Source organism: Trematomus bernacchii, unplaced genomic scaffold (genome assembly GCF_902827165.1).
Source record: "Trematomus bernacchii unplaced genomic scaffold, fTreBer1.1, whole genome shotgun sequence".
Classification (NCBI taxonomy): domain Eukaryota; kingdom Metazoa; phylum Chordata; class Actinopteri; order Perciformes; family Nototheniidae; genus Trematomus; species Trematomus bernacchii.
In genome coordinates this window covers 4,638,749-4,663,969 of record NW_022987910.1, presented here as the reverse complement: position 1 = coordinate 4,663,969, position 25,221 = coordinate 4,638,749, and the positions used below count along the sequence as shown (strand labels likewise).

General features: G+C 41.9%; 1 protein-coding gene across 2 annotated transcripts in view; it reads right to left on the bottom strand.

Moving 5' to 3' along the window:
* The window catches only part of LOC117470313 (Down syndrome cell adhesion molecule-like protein 1 homolog), a 96,580-nt gene extending 73,796 nt beyond the window's left edge, over window positions 1–22,784 (bottom strand). For both annotated transcript variants that reach the window (XM_034115043.1, XM_034115044.1), the window contains exons 1-3: window positions 22,571–22,784; window positions 12,839–13,159; window positions 6,442–6,588 (exon numbers count right to left, since the gene is read on the bottom strand). In XM_034115043.1, coding sequence (XP_033970934.1) covers window positions 6,442–6,588; window positions 12,839–13,159; window positions 22,571–22,613 — 511 coding nt within the window. In that variant the 5' untranslated portion in view covers window positions 22,614–22,784. The remainder of the gene's footprint in view (window positions 1–6,441; window positions 6,589–12,838; window positions 13,160–22,570) is intronic.
* Window positions 22,785–25,221: the final 2,437 nt, after the last annotated feature.

The following is a 25,221-nucleotide window of genomic DNA, read 5'->3' as shown; positions in this document are numbered from 1 at the left end:
TCCGCACACACCTTGGCTGAGTGCGGTTAATGAATAACTAACTAGCAGAGAGGAAAGGGAGCCATCTTCTCTGAGTAAGGCCAAATGAATTTGCCGAAGCGCTATGCAAATGTTCCCTGGGCTAACGAGACTGCCTGCATGATTGGAGTGCCATTGAAATTCTCCTCGTGCACAGCCCCTCTCTCACTTCCTACCTCCCTCCCTCCTTCAATCTCCCCCTCCATCTCTCCCGCCATTTCAATCTCTAAACAGAACATCCATGTTCTTCTGTCTGTCTCTCTGCGAATTTAGCTCTCAGTGTATCTTAAAAGCTACAAATCAACATTTCCCTTCTAAAACCCTCATATCATGTCAACCACTCACATACTCACTGCGGCCCTATCAGTGCCTGGACAGCAGTGAATGCCCCTGTGTGTTACTTTGTCAGTCTCACTAACATACACACAAACACACACACAGAGAGTCCGCTCAAAACAGAGCGCGCTCAGAGTCGCTCTGCACCTGTTCTCTCTGTAAAACATCCAAACACGAGTGCTGAATAAATAACCAAACCTAACACAAATAACTGCCAGGTTCACACACGCACACACACACACACCACAGCCTGTAAACACACATCAATAAGTAAACACCACCTATTTCCCCTTAACAACTACCCCCTGCCTTACTTCCCCCTGCCCCTCACACTAGACAAAAACTGCTACCATCCCAAAGACAAATACACATAGATGTGCACTATATGTCTAATGGTTAATGGTCAGAGCAGGGATACGACAAAAAAAAGTCTAACAGAGAAAGAGAGGGCAGGTGGGGGGGTATTAAGCACTTGTCAGATGCATCTTTAATGGCAGGACACAGCGTCTTTAGAGCCCCTCTTCCTCCCTAGGGTGATGGGGACAACAAGAAAGACACACTCACCTCTCTCTTTGTCCATCTGCCTCTCATACATCCTCATATACCTACCGCCTCATTCCATCATCCCTCCTTCCTATGCCCATTTTGCCATCTGCATAATTTAGCATGTCATGCTTTCGTGCCACTCTGTCCTTCTTTTTCTGCCTATTCTGCCATTTTTTTGTGCCTATCTGTTGTTCACTTTCAGGTTAGATGGAGTGGAAGGAAAACACGATGCTTTGTCACTTCATCTCCTAATAAGTGCCTCTAGAAAGGAAGCGTGAGAGACAGAGATAAAGTTAAGAGAAGAGTGGATAGACAGAAGGGTGGAGAGAGTACAGGGCCTCTGCAGAGTGGCCACAAAATGGAGACTGGGACAGAAGCTGCAGCAGCTGTGGTGACGCTACACTTCACAGAGAGAGAGAGGCAGTGTGTGTGAAGAGAAGGGGATTAAACAACCTCAATCAATGAATGCAAAAACACAGACATCACACTTTTCTACACCCTTGATACTCTCCCTCTCTTTCCCACTGTATCGACCAATCAATGATTCAATTAGTAGATAAATCAATAAATCAATATTTCTCCCGTGGTATTCATTCTGAAGCATCTGCATGTAATAGCTAAGAAGTGTGGAAGTATTGTACCATGTCAGACATATTGTTTGAATCTACAGACACTTTTGAACAAGTTATGATTCAATATATTTGTAAAATGCTTTATATCTTTTTTTCTTAAAATAGAAACAACTTTTTTTCAAGCAGCAGATTGTTTAAAAATCTAACGATAAAGCAGGACAATAAAGTCCAATAATCCTTAGGCTGATTTAATTCTGTAGTAGCTGTCAATGTTATCTTTAGCATTTAATGAAGCTAATTAGGAGTCACTAGTTTATTATATTCAAAGATATATTTGATGTAATTGCCATAAACATTAAAGGTGGGGTAGGTAATTCACTTCAGAAACACTTTTGTTATATTCCATGGAATGCTCTTAACATCCCGATAGCAATGAATACATTAAATGCTTTGACAATAATACATAAATAAATGTCATCTGTGGAAGCCGTGGCGCTGTAAAAAACACGACCAATTATTTTAGCCAGCCCGGCTGGATGGCCTACCTGCCTGTCAGCCTTCCATCTCGTGCACAAACTTATCTCGTGCCCTCATAGAGAGGCGAAGTCCCACCCATCTACTTCCGACCCATGGGACCTTATTTCGGAAAAATTATGTATTGAAGTCAATGGGGAGAGAAAGATTATCTTTCGATCCCGTTTGAATTGTGACACGAATTACACATATGATGTTTGTCAATCTTAAATAATCATTTCCATGTAAAAAAAGTCACATTTTGTCGTAAAACTGTTGAAATATAAGACTATGAAAAATACGCAACTAGAAAGACTACAAATCCCAGAATCCCAGTCCCGCATGCTGGCTCTTACGAACCGACTAACTCCCCTTTTGTGTGTGTACAGCTCTCAACATGCCCAGACTTGTAGAGATTTTCACCTCTTTTAATACTTTTCGCCTCATTCTGAAAGAAAGAAGTGAAATGTGCCAACGTGACGGCCGTCTTGGTGTGTGGTGCGAGACGGGAGATGTAGTTTATTGAGCGGTTTCACACAAAAAAAAAGACACATTTTTATTTTTTTGACTTGCAAAATTATCTTTTAAATTGACAAACATCATATGTGTAATTCGTGTTACAATTCAAACGGGATCGAAAGATAATCTTTCTCTCGCCATTGACTTCAATACATACTTTTTCCGAAATAAGGTCAAATGGAGGTCACCCGGAAAGGGAGGGACTTCGCCTCTCTATTGGTCATGTGCGCGTTCGTGTGTGTTGGAGGAGGGGCTCTGTAAGGAAGTCTGAAGGAAGGGGCAGATTTTTTTCGGCTGCGTACTTTCAAATTATAGCGCACTCGAGCTGGTTTCTCCATCCTTACCCTACCTTTAAGGTGTGCTTCTGAATAAATTTAGTTCAAAAAGCTATATCCAACTAAATGTACAGTATTGGTCCAATTTCTCCTCCCATAAGAGAACTGAGCTCTGAATGTTTCTATTACATTGTTGTTGTTCATGTGCATTTGGATAACATCAGTATTGTATGAGGATAACATCAGTAGGTCTTGAAGACCAACAGAGTAATATTTGCTTGTGTGTATATTGGCTCTGATATATGAGGCTGACACCATTACTTATATTTGAGTTTGGAAGTATTTATCTGCTAATAGTCATCAAGATTGTTTGTTATGATTATGTAATGGTAAGATTCTGCCTAAATGTCTTAGGCATATATTTAGCATGTCTGTAATTTGATCTCCTTTATACGCAGATAAATATCGATTTATCTGCAATTAGAGGATATTTGCCAAAGGTTGGCCCAGTTAATGTTTTGCTTTGAGCTTGTTTTTAATAAACAGGCCCATCTATAAACCAGAAAGAGTGATAGATGGAAGGGAAAGTGTTTAAATCAACGCATTTGGAGAGAAAACATATAAATTCTCCTGACAGTGATGACATGTATATCTAGGCTACCTTTCACTAAAGTGTACATATGTCAGTTGTGTGTGTGTGTGTGTGTGTGTGTGTGTGTGTGTGTGTGTGTGTGTGTGTGTGTGTGTGTGTGTGTGTGTGTGTGTGCGTGTGTGTGTGTGTGCGTGTGCGTGTTAGAGAGAGAGAGCTGCGCCTGTGGTGATGCACTAATAAAAATCAGGCAGCGATGCGTCCTCACACCTTCCTCATTCCGCCCGCCGGTTCGCATCCGTTACCATGGTGACCAGATAAAACTCACACTGTTTTAAGCTCCAACTGGAGGAGGAGATGGATACTGACAAAGTGACACACACACACACACAGACACACACACAAACAAACACACAGATGAAGTTCCTTCATACACACACATCCGTCAACAGAGCATCCTCTTTCAGTTCCCTAAATGACAAGCAAACAAATGCTAATTTTCTAACCAACAGCAACACCGGCAAACCTTCAATTAGAGCAAGAGACATGGCTAGATAGAGAGATAGCAAGGAGGTATGACAGGGGAGTAAAAACCAGGAAAGCCAGTCTGCACACAAAGCCCTCCTCTGTTTGACTGTCTGCCTGTCTGTCTATCTATCCGTCTACTCCCCCCCGCATTGCTGCGTGAACGGGCCTCAACGCAAACAGATTTGGCTGTCAAATACTGACACGACACCCAGGCAGGGTCGTCTCGCAGTGAGGCCAGCTGTCAGCAAACACCCTCCTGCCTCTTCATCAAAGCCCATTCAAACTCAGCTTTATTGACCAACACAGCCGTCTGTGTGACATGTGTCATCCTGTCAAGCCAATACCTTGGCATACACTGTCCCTAATAAATGGCGAACCACTAGAGCATCTCGAGTGCTATCGAAAGAGAGAAAGCTGTACATGCCATCAGGAGCTGATAGATGGAGTAGATGGATGGATGGACGAGGTGTGTGTTGGAGTGTAGTGGGGTGGGAGGAGCGCACACATGCACTGTGTGTGTGTGTGTGTGTGTGTGTGTGTGTGGTGTGTGTGTGTGTGTGTGTGTGTGTGTTGTGTGTGTGTTGTGTGTGTGTGTGTGTGTGTGTGTGTTGTGTGTGTGTGTGTGTGTGTGTGTGTGTGTGTGTGTGTGTGTGTGGTCATGATGCTGAAACAGGCCACCAGTCTGTACCAGGGAGGGAAAGAGATGAGATGAGAGGAGGCTTCAAGCCAAAGACGGACGGGAAGAAGAAGAGGAGCACTGTGTTACTAATAAGACCTATTCATCAGCCCTGGTGAGAGAGATAGAGAGGGAGGGGGGGGGGGGGGGAGGTGGAAGATACAAAACAAAAAACCTCTGAAATCTTTTTTTTCCTTTTATTTAAATGAGAGTTCAGTTTTTTTTTACAACAGGATGATATTTCTATAAGAAATGGCCTAATGATGATGGCCATCAAACACCAGAGAATAATTCAAATTTATGGAGACAAATAAATGTTTTGCATAAAATTATTGATCACGACATTCTTTAATATATATAAATGTACTGTAACATATGTTCATGGAGCGTTTTTCTGTATATTACATTTTTTTCAAGCATATGGATGACTTGTCCTGATCAGCTTAGTCACAGAAAGCTGGTCATGTGAATGTATATGTATGTATGTATGTATGTATGTATGTATGTATGTATGTATGTATGTATGTGTGTGTGTGTGTGTGTGTGTGTGTGTGTGTGTGTGTGTGTGTGTGTGTGTGTGTGTGTGTGTGTGCAGGTTCACACACATGCTCTTACTTGTTCATATGTGCATGTTTTACCATCAAACTGACTGGCCCGCTCTCAGCACTATCACACTGAGGGATCCGTGACAAGAGAGAGGGAATCCAACAGCAAGCTCTATCGATCCAGACTGGAAACCCCCCTCAGGCCACACACACACATACACACAAACACACACACACACACACACACACACACACACACTACAGCTGTGCTGGATCAATGAGTGCTCCCGTGTGAAGGACAGAGCCATACAAAGTGGCGCACAAACACACACCTCTATTCACACACTATTGAGAGGGATGAAAGGGGTTCTCGGTATCAGAGAGTGAGATAAGGGGCAGAGGGAGCAATACGTATCATCTGACCTAAACAGTCTCATCTGACACCCTGCAATTTGCAAATGCTCCACGGAGCAAATGTTAACACTGCAACGCACAACCCTGCACACACACACACACACAAAAACACACACACACACGCTGCACACATAGACACGACCTACAGCAGCATGTAAGAGGTTCAGTTTCAAACTCATGTTATCATTCCTTATTACACATTGAATGATTTGAATAGAGGATCAGACAAAGCAGAGAGAACAGCTTCAGACAAGGCAGACCCCTAGAGGTGTGGCTGCTCTCTTTTGGGTGACTGTGATGAGCAGCTAAACAGATCCATCACTCATCAAATTAGATCTCTCACACACTCACACACACACATGCACAAACAAGACTGCTAATGTCTGATTTATCTCTGCAACACAGCTATGAGACACTGCCTGAGTGAGGGTCCAGAGCTCTGCCAAGCAAAAGCCATATAATCAGACTTCCAAATGATTTGACCCTTTTTAAAACATTCCTCCATCTTTGCTGAAAAAAATGTATGTCCATGATACTTTAACATTGATTAGTATCCATAAACGGTTGTAAATGATTAAAAGCAAACAGGGTTTTTCCTTATATTCAATCTGATAGAAAATCTGACAGAACAAGGTATATGTGTTCTGGGATTTATTCAGTGTAAAATAGTTTTTAGATTTCTCTAAAGGGCAAATGTTCTCCAGTCCATTGACATATTATGATGACATGAGATAATTTGCTTTCCATTATTATCCACCACCTGATCAAACACAGCAAGCACGCACTAAGCCAAATATAACTCAGGTGTACACACGCATTGAGTTTGCTGTGAAATTTCAGCGAGACTAACTATTTGGGGCCTGGTGTGTTTTTGTTGAAACTAATGACTGCCGTTGGCTGAATTTCCTACCTGGGACGATGGAGACGGTGTCTTTCTCCCAGGACACCACGCTGACGTACTCCTGGACGGCTGAGGGGATGAGGCACTTGAACACGGCGACATTGCCCCGCATGGAGCGCTCGTCGGCCACTCGCACTGTGTAGGGCTCCCTGAACACTGAGGTGTGGATAAAAGAACAGAAGTTAGTCGAGGTGAGAGTATGTCACAGTAAGGGAGAACAAGGTTTTAACTGTTGACAAGATTGTAAGAGTTAGAACTGTTTTAGTGTATGCCTCTGATTAAATGGGGCTCCAAGTAATTTGTCAGAGAATAGTTAAAAATGTCCATCACAATTTCCAAGAGCACAAGATTATGTATTAACTTGCTTGCATTGTCAGATCTACATTCTAAAACCCAAATATTTTCAATTGCAAATTATATAAAACACAAGAATTCATTGAATGTACACGTTTGTAGAGCTGGAACCAGCAAATGTTCAGCATGTTATGCCTTAAGGAAAACATATCAATGGAAGATGGTGTTGATGTTACTTTGCAACCTTGAATTTCGGCAATATGTAATGGTAGCAATGACTTTTTCCCAATGCAATCAATTTACCAAAGCCCAAGGTGACATCTTTCCCAAATGTCTTGGATGTGTCTTAAAGACGCTGAGAACAGCAAAACATTTAGTTTAATAAATACATAAATAAATAATCCATTATAAATCATTATTTTCCTGTAAATTAGTAGATTGATACATCAACTAATTGTTATACTGTAAAAGCCTCTTTCATTTTCACACTGTACAATTGACATCCTCTTGTCCCGTTTAACCCTTAGTAAAAGCCGGGGCAGGTCTTGTAAACAAACTTGCCTGGTGTCCTCTTCAACCCCATTAAGCAAGCATTTCCCTCCCTAGCCCCAGATTCTAAGTCACACTATGATTGTAAGGAGGGTTGACACAGAGCTGCTTTGAAGGGGATACACAGTGAGTCGCCCTTGGCCTTTTAAAGTACAACGCCACAGATGCTATGCGACGGCGAGGAGTGGAGGGTTGCTCATGGCCGATGGACCTGTCACATGCAGGCGCAAGGCATCAAAAACACACACCCTGCACATGGCATGCAGAGCACTAGGCTGTGAGTCTGTGTCAGTGTACAGAAAGGATGGTGGTGATTAAGACAGGCTTAATGATGAAAACAGTAGCCTGTAGCTAACCAAATTATCTCTCCAGTTAACTCCGTCACATTAAGATAAGTGAGAAAAGCAAAATGCTGAATCAGAGCATACATTTTCATTAAATAAATTAAGTAAAGTGAAATTAAATAATTGATTATTTGAGTTACCAGGAGAGACGGGTAGTTCAAGGGCATGCTAGCTTGACTCAATGAACACGGGCCTGTGAATTTGTATTAAGGGGCATTGCCACATTTTTGTCACTTTAACAAAAAACAGACTACATGACATGAGAAGGATGAAAGAAAAATTACAGAAATCAGAATGGCTGATGTTGGGGAGTGTTTCTGGCATCACAATCTAACACTGCTATTCAACCATGCTTCCCTTGGAAATGAGGACAGTAATGGTTTAACAATGTAAAACACACACACACACACACAACACAGGGAGTTGCCCCGCCCTCCCGTGTTTTCGCTCTCTCCCCCAGCTCTCCAGTGATATAATTAACGCCTAGCCTGAAGGCCAGTTTCCTTGGTCATTAATAATGCTTTATGCCAGCCGCCACTGTCACTGGAACCCAGTGGAACCAAAGCCGATGTCCTTGTCCAAATGGCGGGGAGTCTTTCACCTTAGGTCCTAGGTTTAATTTCCCAAGTCTTTGTCTGATTCCATCCATTGCTTTTACACTGTTCTACTTTTTCCTAATTGGCTGAACCTTGGACCCTTTATTTCTTCTTTGCCGACTTATGACGGGCTATGAGTACACTGGAGTAAAGCAGGGACTATTCTTTTAGCAGCATTTAAAATGTAACCGTGCATTATATACTATGTGTAACAATGCCAAACATAAATGAAGGTTATAACATTGGATTCTGGGTCTTTAGGCAAGGCAAGGCAACATCAATTAGAACATAAATTGTGGTGTTACTGATGATACTTTGTGCCTCAACTAAATGAATGGTTGAAGTAAGTTATCCTCTGGAGAGCATATCACTTCTCACTATGGCCGCCCACCTCACACTCAGGACACTAATGTGAGCTGAAGCCTCATTTGTAAACAAGTCAAAGCTAAAGGACAAATAATTCCAATCAAGTCGTCATTTCAATTATTCATTCAAACAGCCCCTGCTTCTCATTGATGTGATCTACCTACAGATCAATATCCAGGATCGACTGAGTAGCTCCAGCTATTGTGGCCCAGCCAATTCTTTCAATCATTTATTTACTCTCTGATTGACCCTGCTGCCTCTTGTCAATATCTGGGGAAATCCCAAATGCCCACTGTGCCTCTCATAGAGTGTTTCAAAGCAGTCTGACAGCTTGTAAAGGATTGTTGCAATGATGACAGAAAGCACATGCCAATTTAGTGAGGTTCAAATCCAGTCAAGGTCACTTCAGGTTCGTTCTCCCTGTGCTTTGACCCCGGCTTTTACTACACTTGTTAACCTCTAATAAAAGTGTTGTCCGACCACACCTAATTCAAACCAGCCAAATAAGCCCTGGATGGCAACATGCCCTTGTACACGACTGTGTAACCAGTTCCAATAAGAAGCAACTGTTCTGATAGCATTTTCATTTAACACACGTTCCTCCTCCAAGATATGAAAGACAGAGAGGATAGAAAAACATTACATATTCATTATCTTCAGCCTTGTGACAGGATGTAAATGGTAGCCCAACTGATTTGTGTGTAAATTGCACTCCCCCTCATCGCATGCGCAGCAGAATCATTAGGATGTTACTGATGCCTGACTATATGCAGCCTGGTTGCCTAGGAACGAGCTAAAACACGGGTCTGGTGCACTGGGCGCACTGGGAGGCAAGTCTTGTATCACTGTCGCTTCAATAATTAACGACGGGGAAACCAAATACTGCATTTACTTATTCATAAAGCGAGCAGCAAAAACAGAGAGAAGGAGAAAGAGAAAAATAATGACATACAAGGGGAATGAATGGATGCTGGTTTCATTATTAAATGGATAGCATAAGAAAAGCAGACCTTGTGTATCAGGTTCAGGGACCCTTCTTATAGTATTAGTAAGGAAATGTCAGCCAGAGATAAGATGAGGAGGGCAGATGGAGGAGAGCGATCTAAACACCTGCTGTCTTGGCCCGGGCCTACATTGGTTTGGGTGTCATGCTGGGAACAAAGGGGAGCTGAGGTGAGCTCATTGAACAGGTGTCCTCAATTTTCTTTTATTAACTTTGAGTAAAGAGGACTTGGGAGCACAGGGCTTTGAAATCCTCAGACTCTTATAGCACTTCTGACATAATGTGTATCTCTAAAGATGGATGTGAAGAAATGCATTTGGAAAAGATGCTCAGATGTGAAAGGAGATGGGATCCTTTAAATAGAGAAAGGCCTTATAGATGCTGACAAACTGCCGAATGTTTTACAAACACACAGAGAGCTGTAAGGTTTACAATCCAATTCACAAAAATGGCCTAATACAGATTTTTTTGTCAATGTGAAATAGATTTTTCACCGCCTTTTTTTCCTTGAAAATACTCAGTTTATAAACTGCAAATCTTTTAGGAGACTAAACCGATAGACATCATTATCCTTCTGAAGGGAAGAATAGTTGAGGATGATGTGTAAACTTTGACAGTTTCAAAACTGCTAGAAGTCGCAACCTCCACAGATCATTACAGTCACATGAAGGTAAAACTAACAACACATTTATTTTTTAAGAAATTATTCCTCGTATGTATTTAACAATAATATTTGAAACATCAATATTTGTAGTGGTTTAAAAATCGGAAAGAAAAATAGATAAAATCTGCTAACACGCTGGTACGGTATGAGAATGAGTCCGGTTCAAAGACCATGATCGGGATGCCCATACAAATTGTATAATATTAATATCATATAAAATAACATATGTCCTAATTTCATTTATTAATCAAAATATGTGAGCTGTCTATCAAAACTTTAAAAATACAGATCAGGGAGACCACATAGTGATTTTCATAAATGCAGAGATTTCCAGACAGGTGCTAGTGCTATTATTGGCCCACAGTCAGCATGCATGGGAAAGGGTGAGAAAGAGGGGGAGGGATGGAGAGAGATTTGAAGATGTGAAGAGAAGGAAGGACGAGACGGATGGCAAGGAGTGGGGTAGATTTTTTGGGGGGGGTGTCACACTGCGAGCTGTCAGCTGCCATCATTCTCCTGCGCCACCTGAGACAGGGAATGCCACACCCTGGCGCTCACGCCTCTGTCGCCCATGGCAACTGCAGTGTTGTGTATGTGTGTGAGCATGCACGTGAGCATGTGTGTGTTGCGTAGGACTTTGGAGGTAATGAGGTGCACACACATGCACGTGAGCCCTGGTTATGGAGCTGTGGAGTTGTGATTGCCTCAGCATTTAATTGATTAATTGTTGTAATTATTTGGGCAGGAAGGTCATCCCAACACCGAGGCTGGCTAGAAGGTCACTCTCACGCTGGAGGGACTGTCCTCCTCTAGGGACCACACAGGCTATATGGGTGTGTTTGTAGAGAGAGTATGTGCGTGTGCGTGTGTGTGTCTGTGTTTGTGTGGTGTGAGGGAGACAATCCGGCAGCATTTTGGAGAATTAATTGTTCTCGTATCCATGTGTGGGGTAGGGAACTGCTGACTGTCTCTTCATGCAGGATTGATCAACACAGTCAAAATGTCTGCCTGGCTATTACCATGACCTGAAAATCCACTTTTTTTTTCATGGTTCTGTTCACATCTTTCCATGTCTGTAGCTGACTCTCCAAAAATCCTTCCTGCCAAACACCCTGACAAAGAGCTGGCAACTAAACACCAAGAGCCAGCTTGACGAAAATGGCTGTGTGTGTGTGCATTTGTGTGTCTGTGTGTGTCTGTGTGTGCATGTGTGTGTGCGTGTAGTTAGGGGACTTCCAGTCCATGGACAGATGGAGAGACTGGGAGACAGGAGGCTTGCTGGCATGGGCTACACACAGGCTGGTGTGCATGTAAGTGTGTGAGTCTGAGTGGGTGCGTGCACGTGCATATGCGTGTGGACAAACATGCACGCTCGTCTGTTGTATACACGTGTATGCCGTGTGTACCACATTAGGTCATATGCATGTGTTCATAATGTTTATGTGTGTGCGTGATAAGTGTGAGAAACAGCAGCAACATCTTCCCTCAGTGTGTTCAGCGCCTCTCTCCAGCTTTGACCTTGGCAGGGAGTGCGGACAGGTCAACAAACCAACTGTCTTTGTAGCTGCGTGTCTGTCTTCTAGTGGATTTTTAATACAAAGGGTCAAGATGCCGCACTTTGAGAAACTTCCCCCCCACTGAGAGAAGTTGTTGGTTGAAGATGCTAATATGACTGCCGTTTAGGTGACCATATTTTCAAATGCCGGACAGTAACTAGGTAATGCTGTCATGACGATTTCAATGACACAACACGTGCATCAAAGAAAAGTGCTCTATTATGATCTACTATTATAATAATTTAGCAAAGTGATGTATTTGGGAATTACCAAAAAGATAACCTATACCTTCTCTTGAAGGGGTCCGGGTTATTTCAGATTGAGCTTGACAATTAAACTTTTTAACAAAAAGGCTGTGTTACAAACTGGAGCTGTGGGGTTTAAAAGATGTGGGCTTTTTTACCAGGTAGGGATGATTTAATAAAAGACAATATTTAATTGCATTATGGGAATTGTGCGATCCGCCACTTTAAAAGCATGATTGATACAAGGGAATAATAATCACGATATCTGAGCTGCAGATGTCTCTTATTTTGATTTGTCTCTTGTGAGTCCCCCTTTTTAATGAAAGTCCAAACTAAATTATATCACAGCATGTGTCCAGCAGGAGCCACCAGCACGGCATAAATTATTGACAATTTTGTCGGATATTGATTGAAAAATGTAGATTCTGATCCAACTAAAGATAGTGATTTAGAAGGGTATACTAACATGTAACCCTTAATAGTGTTAGCAAGCGAGATGAAGAGGCTACTGAGCTACAGAAGGTTAGCAAAGAGCTGTGCCAAACTATTGTTGCACCTTGCTCTGGTTCATTTCCAGGCTGAAAGGGCCAATTTCCAGTTCCAGTACACTTTGACAGAGAGTTCCCAGTTCTGTCTTTGCAGTTTGAGGGAAGTTATACTTGATTCAAGAGACATCCAAAAGCTTAATGAGGGAAATGTCACAGTTCAAAATACCTTTAGAAAGCATGTGCAGACATAAACTATTTAGCATCATTGGCTTAGTTTGCGTCTATTGTTTTCAACCCTCACCTGCTTTGATGTGGATGCTTGGGCTACGAATCTTGCCAGCTTGGTTCTCAGCAGTGCAGAAATACTCGTTGTCATGGATAATGCTGTTATAGGCGGAGGGGGAGAATGGGTAGAGCTGGAGGGTGCCGTTGGCGTGCACGTGGCGGATATGGGGCACGTCGTAAATGTCGTCTCCGGCAGCCAGGTACCAGCGCAGGACAGCATGGGGGGCGCCGCCCGCAGGGCAGGGCAGGGACACCCCCACCGAGCTGGAGAAGGTCACCCGCTGCAGGGAGGCATTCACAAAGTACAGCCGCGTAGAGACAACATCCTCACTGTTGACTGTTGGGATGAGAGAAAGGGAGACAGTCAGTTAGTTGGTGTAAGACATACAGGCAACATTCACATATGAGACTGTGCCCTTAAAATGATTATGGAGTACAATAACACAAAACCCATAACTATTTTCCAAGTACAAAAATAAGAAAGAACATATAGCACTTAACCAGCCATATTTACAAGGATGAAACATCACAATGTAGGTATACAAATGTTAACAGTCACAATTGCAGTAATTATTTACTTAAACGAGTGCTTTGCAGATGTATGATACAGCAATGTTGAGTATTTCTTTTCTAAATGTATGTTAAACTGGCTGACTAGTAAGGTAAGGTAAGTGTTAAGGTAAGTTGTAAGGTACAGTATGGGATCAGGAAATCAGCCAACTAACTCAATGACAAAACGTTTCAACAATAAAAATGATGACTTTATAATAGTACAGTACGTTTTACACCAAATATGCTGAACTCCCCTCTAAATAAAAAGCATTTCATCAAAATTGGTACTTTACTTAGTCAGTAAATGTAAGATTGTTTAATAAAACATCTTGAAAGCAACCGACAATTTGAAAAAAGAAACAAACTGAATTTAGGGGTATTTTCTTTACTGTATTGTTATTTTAGCACAGTGAGTTCAAGGGAGCAATTGACAATATATTAGTGACATTCACTGGAAAACGGATATTTTGAACTGGGCAAGTCTCAAATCTCACAAAAAGGTACCTCCTGATATAACTCAAACTCTCACAGGCAAACTCATAAAGTATATAAGTTTGATCTACGGGCATTCAGGTCACCTCCACCCAAACAACTTCCTCCCTGTGTGCCAAACTGCAGAAATCCATCTCATCCCATATGCATTATCCTAATATCTTTAATCTAATATGTGTATCCAGAGAGCCCTTTGGAAATCTGCCTCTCAATATCAGAGAAAATCGGGTCACATAACTCAACTCCTCAACCAAACATATCTGTTCTGTTGACATCCTCCGTTATTCAGGGAAACAGAAGAATTTACACTTGCTTGATAGCAAAGGCTGTCATATCCACTGAATGTAGCTCTCCATCTAAAGCCGAACAAGCCTGAGGAGCTGGATACCGCAGATGTTTGCTGTAAAACATTGTTATTGTGGCACAGATGAAGAGCTACAGCCAGATCCTGTCCTAGGGGAGACAGACCAACATATATCCTCGCTCTTAAATGCCCTCTTCCAGTTGAGAGTGGGGTAGTCATCTTTTCAGATCTGTGTGTTTCTGTGTATGTGTTTGCTGTGACTGGGGGGGTGGGGGTGTAAGGCACTGTAAGATGTGCTGAGCTCAGCTTGGCTAGAGGCCAATAGAAAACCGCTGTGGCCCGGGCCAGAGAACTTTCTTCTCAGACAATGATACTTCATTAATCCCTTTTCCTGGATTGTGTCAACAATGCCTGGATTAACCCTATCTCTTTCATTCTCTATGCTCTGGGAGAAAATAGGATGTTGGCTTAGATACATCAATGAAGATATTAAGACACTATCAGATGTCATTTAGGCTCTAATTTCTACAGATCCTCTACATCAATGGACATAATAGCTATCAAATAAGGAACAGAAGCCCACTGGCTGTCTCTTTAAGCTCCTAATACATCTCAAAAACATGGATGAATGGCTGATATAAAAAGACAATTTCTATATCTGTTCTGTTCAGTATAAATAGGAACATTCAAGGACATAATGACATTAATAACATGGAATGAATAGGATGAATCACACGAGGAAAGGCTCAAAAGTAAAATGCAGGGATTAGGGATAAAAATCTCAATTGACAAGGGGACTTTTCTTGTCTTCTATTGTCTGTTCTTTGATACTTTATGCATTGGTCTGAATCTTTCCATCTTCTCATTTTTGTCTTCTTAGTTTGCGTTTCCAATCTGCCATCATTCTTTCACCCTAACCCCTTGAAGACACTGCCTCTCGTCTTTTTCTGCCACACAAGAGACAGGCAATGTTATGTGATTGGAATTTGTATGCCAGACGCAGAGAGTTAAACCCACATAATCTCCTTTCACATTTAACACACAAAGTCTATCCACTCTGTAATCGCACTGCCGTGGGAGGCCGTGTCCGACTTCCCTGGTTCTCATGTGTGTGTGGGTGTGCAGCGGAAGGGGAGATCAGGGAGCTAGGCCGGAGTGCGATATTGTAGACAAGGCACGGGTGGCTGGTCGGGGGGGGAAAGGTGCTCAGGTGCAAAGGTGTTCGGATGCAACGGGGCGTGTATCTGTGTATCTCGTTGTGCTGTAAGGTCAAAGGTATAGAGAGGTTAATGTTGAATGACTGCCTCAGTTCTTGATGTCAAACTCAGCCAACAGCAGATGCTGAGTGGCACAGCAAAAACATGTGATCGCGACTTAAAGCACAGCGAAGATGCCGAAAAAGGTAGAGAGTCGTTGTTCTCCTGCCTACCAGCTAAAATTGGAGCAGATCCTCTGTGTTCAAAAATCTGAATTCAGGTCAAGTTCAATCCATCCTACCTTTCGAATCCATGTCAATCACTCTCACAGGCTGCTAGGCTGAGTGATCTGCATTTTCAGCACCACGGAGAGCACCACAATGTGCTGCTGGGTGAGGAACACATGGAAGTGTTTCCATACGGCCCAAATAAGCAGGAAGCTATTAGAAGATGATACCAGTGACAGTGACCTGCATCTCTCTGATGGCAAATGCTATTTTTATAAGGAAAATGTTTTCATGACAAAAACGATGTACTCTCTCGCTGTAAAAGTCCTTGTGAAAAAAACTGGAAAGGATCTTGTGTTCAGATCACAGATTTTCCTACCAAATGTTTTGTTTAATGCAGCCAAAAATGTATCCTTTTTTTTTTTAATATAGTAGGCTTGGTCAAGTGTAAATGCATTCATGCTACTACATGGTATGGCAGCAGCTGGTTGTGTCAACAATTTATGTCCATTGTTCGATTGTTGCCGGCTTTTTTAAATCCAAAACTCGGTGTCCAGGCATGAAGTCAGCTTGTTGAAGCTTAACAATTACTGGTTTGAGATAAGCATCAGCGCAGAAGTGGATTCACGTTTCTTTCTTTTGTCAAATCATAATCTCTATTTTGGTTTTTGTTTCTCTGAGCCATTCCACAATATATCCAGGTACTCTCTGGTAACTACAGAAGTACCCTCTTTAGGGCAAACGTTTCCTCAGTAGGGAATCACTGCTTATTAATAGAGGCTCCCAAACATTTGGCTTTTACCCCCCTAAAAGAAATCAATGTCTATACTAGCCATTTTCAACAGCTTGTGACCAATTGCCTGAAAAGGGGTCCTGATTCCCAAATTGGAAAACTACTGCTTATTCCTAATAATCCCTAAAATGGGATAATCTATTGAAATAAAATAAACTGAAAACCTTAATATGAATTCAAAACAGCTTGGATGCACCAACTAAAAGTCAGAGAAAAAACCTCTAAAAAGCAGCAGCTTATGATGCGATGGCTAACCGCTTTGTCCTATAGTAGGAATTCAGGTCACTGAATTCTCACACACACACACACACACACACACTCATGCACACAAAGACATGTGTGTATATCCACATGGAAGTGAGCTGATGATGTCGACCACGTGTCATCATACGGCAGTCATGGTTTGATTTCAAAACATCAAAAATAAAATGACGAAGTATGAGAGTGTCAAAGAATTTTCAAGAAATTGAAAACTTGTCCATATGTTGTCTTTAGAAGTTCCCAGGATGCAGCTGTGGGTCATATTTGATGTGATATACACATGGAAGAGCTTAAGTGTGTTGTTGGACAATAGTGTAATTCTTATTTGTGTTGTCTTCCCTGGAGCTTTTCCCTCTTCAGTATATCTGACAGTTGAGGAACACAAATGGGACAGCAATCATTGGCATTGTTTTCAAAAATGCAGTAGGCTGCATCAAGTAGCATGATTATGAACATAAATACATTTATCCAACAGAGAATCAAATTGGAATACATTAAAGATGACCACAGGGAAACAAAAAAAAACAATGCTATCAATAATCAACTGTTAATATATCATGCATATAACATGAGGCACAATAACCTAGTTTATCCTCTTTATTTCGGCAACATCTAACCTCAGATGGTTATCAGAGTCCTTTCATAGCCACAGGCTCACTTTCCACCCCATCCCCAGAAGAGAAAGAAGGAGCAAAGGAGCAGCACTCATCCGATCCTAACCTGTATTTTGATTTCCTTCTTCAAGCCTGGGCACACTGATTACAATAAAGAAGGTCAAAGTGATTTAGGGTGAAAACCCCAGAAACATATTTTGTGTCTGCTCAACCTCTCACACTCTTTTTCTAAATATATTGATTTTGTTCTGTTTTTATTTTTATTTTATTTTTGGCAGTGTTCCTTTTTGTCTCAAATCTTTCCTTGCTTTACACTCAAATACATTTGCACTTTTTCTTCCTGTTTTTGCAGTGGATATGAAAATGGAGTATGAATATGTATGCTGGAGAAGCAAGGATATTGCCTATGGTGAACCGCTATGCATAATGCAGCTTTTTCTGTCTCATCTACATTCATTCAGACACACACAGAGATTCATACCATCACGTGCATAGAAAAACAGGGCTATAAATCCCTATCCTTCTCTCTTTCTCTCCTTCAAAACACACAAACACACACAGACACATACACACAAAGTCCCATAAATGCATTTCAGATTGCATATACATGTTCATAATAGCAAGTCGATTTTCTATGTGGTGAACCATGTACTTCAGATAACCGCACACAAAACACATTCATGCTAAATAACACAGAAGCATAGAAGTCAGTGGGAATACAGTCTATGCAGTGATGCTACTGAAAATGGCAGAACATAAAAGGCAAAAGATATGATCATATTCGAGAGTGCTGCTCATTTATACAATGACTCCAGATTGAGATATACATTAGGGTTGCATGACAATGCGTCTCTCTGCCTTTGTATGAAGTCAGAAAGAAAATCATTTCTAACAGTCTCATTTCACTGGCAGAAATGCTGTAGTCAAGAAAGAAAAACTGCATGGCGGATTAGAAATGTGGATACGTGCACACATAGGGGACGTTGGAGGGGGTGGTAAACAACTCATACACACAGTTTATGCAGTGTCAGTAAAATATTAGGCAGCCATTTCAGTATTTGGAAATTCACATCTCCTACATCAAAAGGATGATTTCCGTTGTTGAAGTGAGTGTCAGATTTGTAGAGATGTGTTTTTTTCTATTCTCCCTCAGAGACAGGGCCAACAAATTGTTTGATAGTAAGCAGAATAGCAGAGAAGTAGAAAAAGAGTGAAAAACAGAGTCGATTTTGAGATGTAAAAGGTGATCGTTGGATTATTTTGTCGTTCACGACATCAGTCTTTCTACGTGCGTAATGGAGAGGGCACCAGGCTACCGGACACTAGTGTTGTGTGTAAAACCTGTTGAGTGGGCGGTCAAAATCCACTTCTCTGTGTGACAGCTTAGTGCAATAATGATGTTGTTGCTATGGGCTTTAAAATATACAACTGTGTGATGATAAACAGTCAGATATTTGGGAACGTTGGGATTGTTTTTGTTTGAGTAGTGCGTGACAAATGAATAGGCTAAAAGCCCGATTATCCCTCTTACCAAGTCCTTTTCAAATCCTATTTTTCTTAAGCGAAAGAAAAATATCCCGAAATCAATTTAAAGAACGTTCCGTTTTAAGAAAAAGTGCTTTAGAGCGCAGTTAAGACAACCGAAACGATCATCTCACGATTGGTCGAGGTGTTCGTGTGTTTCAAGACGAACACAAATCTTCAGACGTGTACAGATGAATGTGTTTGTGCTGCACTGGTCAACTGCCAAACGCAGAGCGCTAACACTTAACAATGAAAACAGGCTTTGCTCGCCGGAGCACAACGAGGGGGGCGAGTTAACCTGCGAGTGACATGTAGCTATTATACTGTGGAGCTGTCTCTCTATCCAAGAAAACTGACAGGTGGTGCAGGCACGGGGGGACTCCGAGCCGGAGAAATAGCACATAGATCCATTTAAAGTTTCAATTATTGTGAACATTTTTTGAAAATGATCGAGCATATAATGCTTCATGGATAAATTGTAAGTACTTCATCCAAATTACAGTTTTGATCTGAATGAGTGAACTTTACACACAGATCTTTATAGTTCTGCAGTCCTCACGACTCTGTTACACAGAATCCCTTCCAAGTTCTGACCATGTATCTGTACCTCGTTTGCTTTCCATCAAATAGACAAAACCAGGGAAACTTGAACTTTATCACATAGCACAATTCCTAAACAAAATCACCCTGATATTATGCTTGATATCACAAAACATATGCGCGGAGTTGGGATAAAACTCTGAAGTTGTTTCTTCCATCACTTGATACAGCCTCAGTTGTCCAATCCTGACGCGACATCTCTGCTGTAGCCTATAGCCACCAGAGTCTGACTCATACCGCAATTACCGGGCTCCCCCTCCAAGCACTTCTCCCAGTCTGTAACTGTTTTGATTCCAAATGTACACACAGCCTCAACTCGGCTGCTCAGGCCGGTCTCAATAATACACAAGAGCCCCTTGTAAATACATTTTAAACTTTTGTGAAATCCTTTTGAAATAAAAAAATGTGAAATGTGCAGACACAATAGCACACATGAAAACATTTCATCTTGTCATATTGCTTATATAAAGACTATACTCACGCATTACGGGTCTAAACACACGACGTTTAGTCCATCAAATTCAAAACATTTTAATCAAATGCAGACCCAAAATATGAGGCAGTGTTTTACACCTCTGCAGGAACACTGTAACATGTTCAGTTGAATGTGGAGTGTGTGTTGCAGGAGGCCTGTCGACTGAAACTGGATAAAACCGGAATCACATTAATTGATGAAATAATTATAGCCAGAGCTCTCACTTCATCTCGATAACTCCATTATTGCAATTACGGGTTGAATCTCCCAAATTCCACACCAAAACGACTGTCGTTGTTTCTTACTGATTTAGAAATATATTAATTGTAATAATTATTTTTAGCCTTTCCAACTTCTAAGGCCCTCTCCTGGCCTATCAGGCCTGAGAGTAGATTCCCACACATCCCTCAGCTGAGTTTGTCTCAATTGTATTTCCATAAAATGACAAGCAACATCCCAAATCATGACAAAGAAGAATTATTGTATCCTCCCCCCTCCTCTCCCTCTATCTCTCTACCCCTCTCCTACTCCTCTCCGCACTCATGGGTGCAGGTGTGCTGATATTCAGACAAACCAAAGCAAAGGCGGTCAGTAAGAATCTAATGTTCACGAATTAATGACAGAAAAAAAAAGATTTAAAAAAAAGAGTACTAAATCTTTAAAATGATCTAGTGGGGTGATCTGAAATATATCTTCATACTGGTGTGAAAAATAAGCAGAGTTGTGTGCCATTCTAGGAGGCGCGGCCGAGTCAGAAAATACGCAGTACTAATGCATATGCATGTATGATAATAGACCTACCTTTGCATTTCAAAATAAAGTTAATTAAAAATGATACATCTCTAAAATACACAGCAGCCACATGAGTACATACACCACAGTCGAATCGTGCAAAATGAGCGGAACATGGCGTTGAAAAACAACGGAAAATGGAAGTTTGTTTTCCACTGCGTTATCTACATCTCTCCCATCTCAAGCACTCTTTCCGCTCCAGTGGCTGTTTGCAGCCCCCAACCCTCCTCCACACACACACACACACACACACACACACACACACACACACACACACACACACACACACACACACACACACACACACACACACACACACACACACACACACACACACACACACACACACACACACACACACACACACACACACACACACACACACACACACACACACACACACACACACACACACACACACACACACACACACACACACACACACCTCGTTCAGTCACGGGACAGGGCGATGTACAGTGTGTATAATCGAAATAGACCCTGTAATCCAATTACATACAACAAGAACAACACAAAAGTCCTCGCTGCAGCCTGGCAGAGGGCACTGCCAAGGCCAATGAGACCAGGACCATGACACACGCGTGCTGCCCACAATTATAAACAAATGCTAAAGATGATTTCAAATGCGTCAACTAATAAGGTTTACAATGAGGCATGTCCAGTTACAGAACTGTGCGTATAAAAAAAACGATGAAATGTTAAGGAAAATACAAAATATTGTTTCTCCAAATTGTGGTTGTTATTTATATAAATTCATAAATAACAAAAAGAGCAGATCACTGTATATTTAAAGAGCAACCTGAGTCATTCTCTTCCATCTGCAGTATTTAGAGCGAAGCCAATCAGTGGAATCTGGTGCCACAGAAAATGGTGGATGAATAATTAGACCAGGGATGATAACAACTGAGTCTGCATACACTGACACTTCTACATATGATCAAAGAAAACAAACTACGATATATTGCCTCGTATTTTATATATCCAACTGGGGCACATTATCTAGAAATTAAAGGCCAGCGCTCAATACCCCCAGCATCAGTTCACACGTCTCTCATAAAATGTATTGACCCTTGTTGCCACACAGCTACACACACACACATGCACCCACACAAACTGATGTTAATGCTCTGTTTCAGTGTTCCTTTAGGGAAAATAGCTGATAAAAAGGATGCGTTAACCCCTAGGGACCCCTCCTCTATCTTCCTCCCCACGAGCGCGTGCACGCACACACACACAAACGGCAACATCTTATTTGTGATAGGACAGGGCAGAAAAGTCAGCAAATACATTAAACTCCTCTGCCCTCTTGGACTTTTGCGAGTAAACACCCTACAGCTGTGGCCAACATCAACGCTCGAGGTCGCCCGTATACCCGTGCGCGCGCCTGCAGATCCTTATCAGCCTCTCCTATTCAACAGCCTCCATATTCACGACACCTCCACATATTCATTATGCAAAATGCAAATGCCGTTGTCTTTTTCCTCTTGACAAACGCAGTGTACACTTTTCAGATCGTTTTTTATCACTGTTCGTCCAAATTAAGTGCATATTGATTTTAAGCTCATGATCCCCTTTGTGATCGCTTTTAATCATATTATCAGCTGATCATTATGAGGCATGGAGAACGCAAGACAATCTGAGCACTCGTTTAGGAGGAAAATTAAGGCAGATCAGGACAACATCACTTCAAAACATAAAGAAAAAGTTAACATTCTTCTTCAGAAGGTGATTCAGAGTTATATTTGTCATTTCTGCCTTTCTTTTGTGATGCCAATCAATCCGATCAAACATCATTTTTCAACATGACAAGCTAATAAACATGCACAGCCAACTTCAGCTTCACTGTGGAGGAGACAGCATGCAGATAAGAAACACTTAAAAAGACATGTTGCCAACCTACCTTCTTGCAAAGAATACAGCAGAAGTAAAGTTACAAGCCACATGCCATTAAAAGCAGTTATATTTCACAGGAATGTTGTGCAGTCCCCCGAGAAGAGTGCACGGCGCAGGGGTCGTCCAGGCAAGGCTCCGTGCTGGACTGGTTCTGCTGATGCTCCCCGGCGGTCTCTCCAGCCCTGGTCCCACACTCTCCGGCGCCGAGAAACGAGCCGCGGAGAAAGTACCGCCTCTGCTCCCTGTTCTCTCCTCCCCTTACCGGGACAGGCTGCTGTCGCCCCACCCCCGGTATCCTAATGATGAGCGGCGATGGAGAGATGAGCTTTACGCACGAATGGGGGAACAGACGAAAACTTCTGGATTAAACGCACTTCTCCAAAATCTTTGTGGAATCCCAAAAGCAAAGTTTAAAATGTGCTTCCAGACAAGTCATTTAAATGTTGTTTATGAGAAGAAGAAGAAGAAGAAGAAGAAGTAAAAACAGCCGTTTGGGGGAAATGCCTTCGTGTATTTCCCATGCAAATCATCTCAATAATTTGCATACATCAGTTGTCATTGCTGCAGTGGAGAGCAAAGAGAGTCAAAGGAAAACCAATAGAAAGGGCCATTGTAATGTTAGAAAGAAGACGGGAGTGAGTGAGGTGTGCGAAGTCCAGGTGAAGAGGAGAGGGAGCGCAGGAGAGCTGCAGCCTCTGTTTCAGTCAAGGGGAGAGGGGGAATGTGCGCGGCGCTGAGTGTCACAACCAACTCACATCACTTTTTTTCAAAGCAGACTGAAACGTTTTAAAATTAAAGCACTAACTGCAACCAGTCTTAATGAAAGGGTGCGTATACTGTAATATGGTCAATCAATTAATAAAATGTTATCAGTGACACTCACACTTTGACACACTTGAACTCAAACAGGGGCGCTGTGTAATCCTTGTTGGTTACAGACTTGAGAATTGTGAATCTCTGAACAAAACGTATTGTACTTTTATCTTAAGGAAGGAAGATGGCTTTGAAGATGGCTTCCTCAGTGTTGTTCCTCTCTGTTTTGTGTTGTATACTGTGCTCTTTTACCAGAGAAGACCATCTAAACGTATTTTCTTAGATTTTTTAAGTTTGCACCACCAGACACCAAAGCAAATTCTTTGTACGTGTAAACTTGCCTGGCAATAAACTTGATTCTAAACTTGATTCTGATTCTTAACCATTAAGTTATATTAAAAATCTATGACAAATATTGCCGGATGCATTATAATATTTGAGAACAATGTGAGTTTAATATATTGCTAACTACTTAAATAAGACAACAGGGGTGAATCGGATTTAGCACCTTACCAAGATCCAATCTAAATCTGACTTCAGTTTGATGGTTTTCTAGTATGTAAATAGTGTATGTTTTAAATATTCAAAATAGTTCATTATAATCTTAACTATGCATGTTAGTATCAGCAGCCCAAGTGGGAGTGAAAGCCCCATCTGGTGCAGTTGCAGTAACACTGTGCTGGCTGATCTACAAACTTTTCCATCATTTAATTTTCTCCCAACCACTTTTGTACAGTCATATTTCACTTTAAATCAATAACAAAAGAAAAAACAATCAACAGACCCACATGGCCTCAGAGAATAATACACGGCACGGTTTCAAAACTGCTTCTTTAAATACTTTCCTCTCTACTTTCATTCAGTTCAACTCCTGAATAATCAACAGACAATAATATTAACCCTAAAGCACAGCGGATTGTTGTTCATCCATTTTAGTCCAAACTCTACTCGTTGTCCACTCAGTCACACTACTTTTCCAACATCAGACACCTTCTAATTGACATAACCTCCAACATCACTCTTTCTGTGTCTCTCAGTGTTGTAATGTGGCATTTTGAGTGTCGTAACCAAACGCAGTCCTGGTTGTGGAATGGAGCTGAGGCAAGCTGTGGCCTCTCTCACTCCCACTGAAGAGCCGCTGTAGTGTGGCAGGCAAGGGAGCACACTGTGCCTCCACTCTCTTATTATGTAACAGGTGGAAACACACACACCCACGCACCCTCTTATGTCTGGCTCTCTTTCAAACAGACCCACAAACACAGCGCGGCGAAAGGGACAAGTATAGAGTGTGCATGAGCACTTCCATTACACATTCTCTACATCCGCATGTGTACTCCAAAATTATTTTTATAAATGAACACAGCTTTATGCACATCCCCCAGTCAGTAACCATAGTCCAGGTTTACAAGTGCAGCCTGTAGTGTATGCCGAGTGAAACAAATAATCTGTCACAGCATTGGGTATTTCTCCCTTCCCAAAGTCATGTAACAGCACCCAACACCTTGACACTCAAACCAAACTCGTCATACACACAGGCTCCACCCTGCAGCCCTGTATACTAACACATGAAGGACTCTGTCAGGACTTCAAAAGGCAGTGTGGCGAGCTGCTTAAGAGGCTGATGTGAGTCGGCCTGACAGCACCAAGCAGGTTGTACTGTCAGCCAGTGATCATCATGGAGGCTGACAGGCTGAGCTGGGCCAGCCAGGCCAGGGAAAAGGCAAGAAGCTCCCAGACAGCTCGAGCGACTGTCACTGAGGAAAGGACCCAGGACAGGCTGCCACCACGCCACTAAAAAACAGCACCATGTGACTCATCTCCATCACTCTGCTCCGTCGTTGCCTG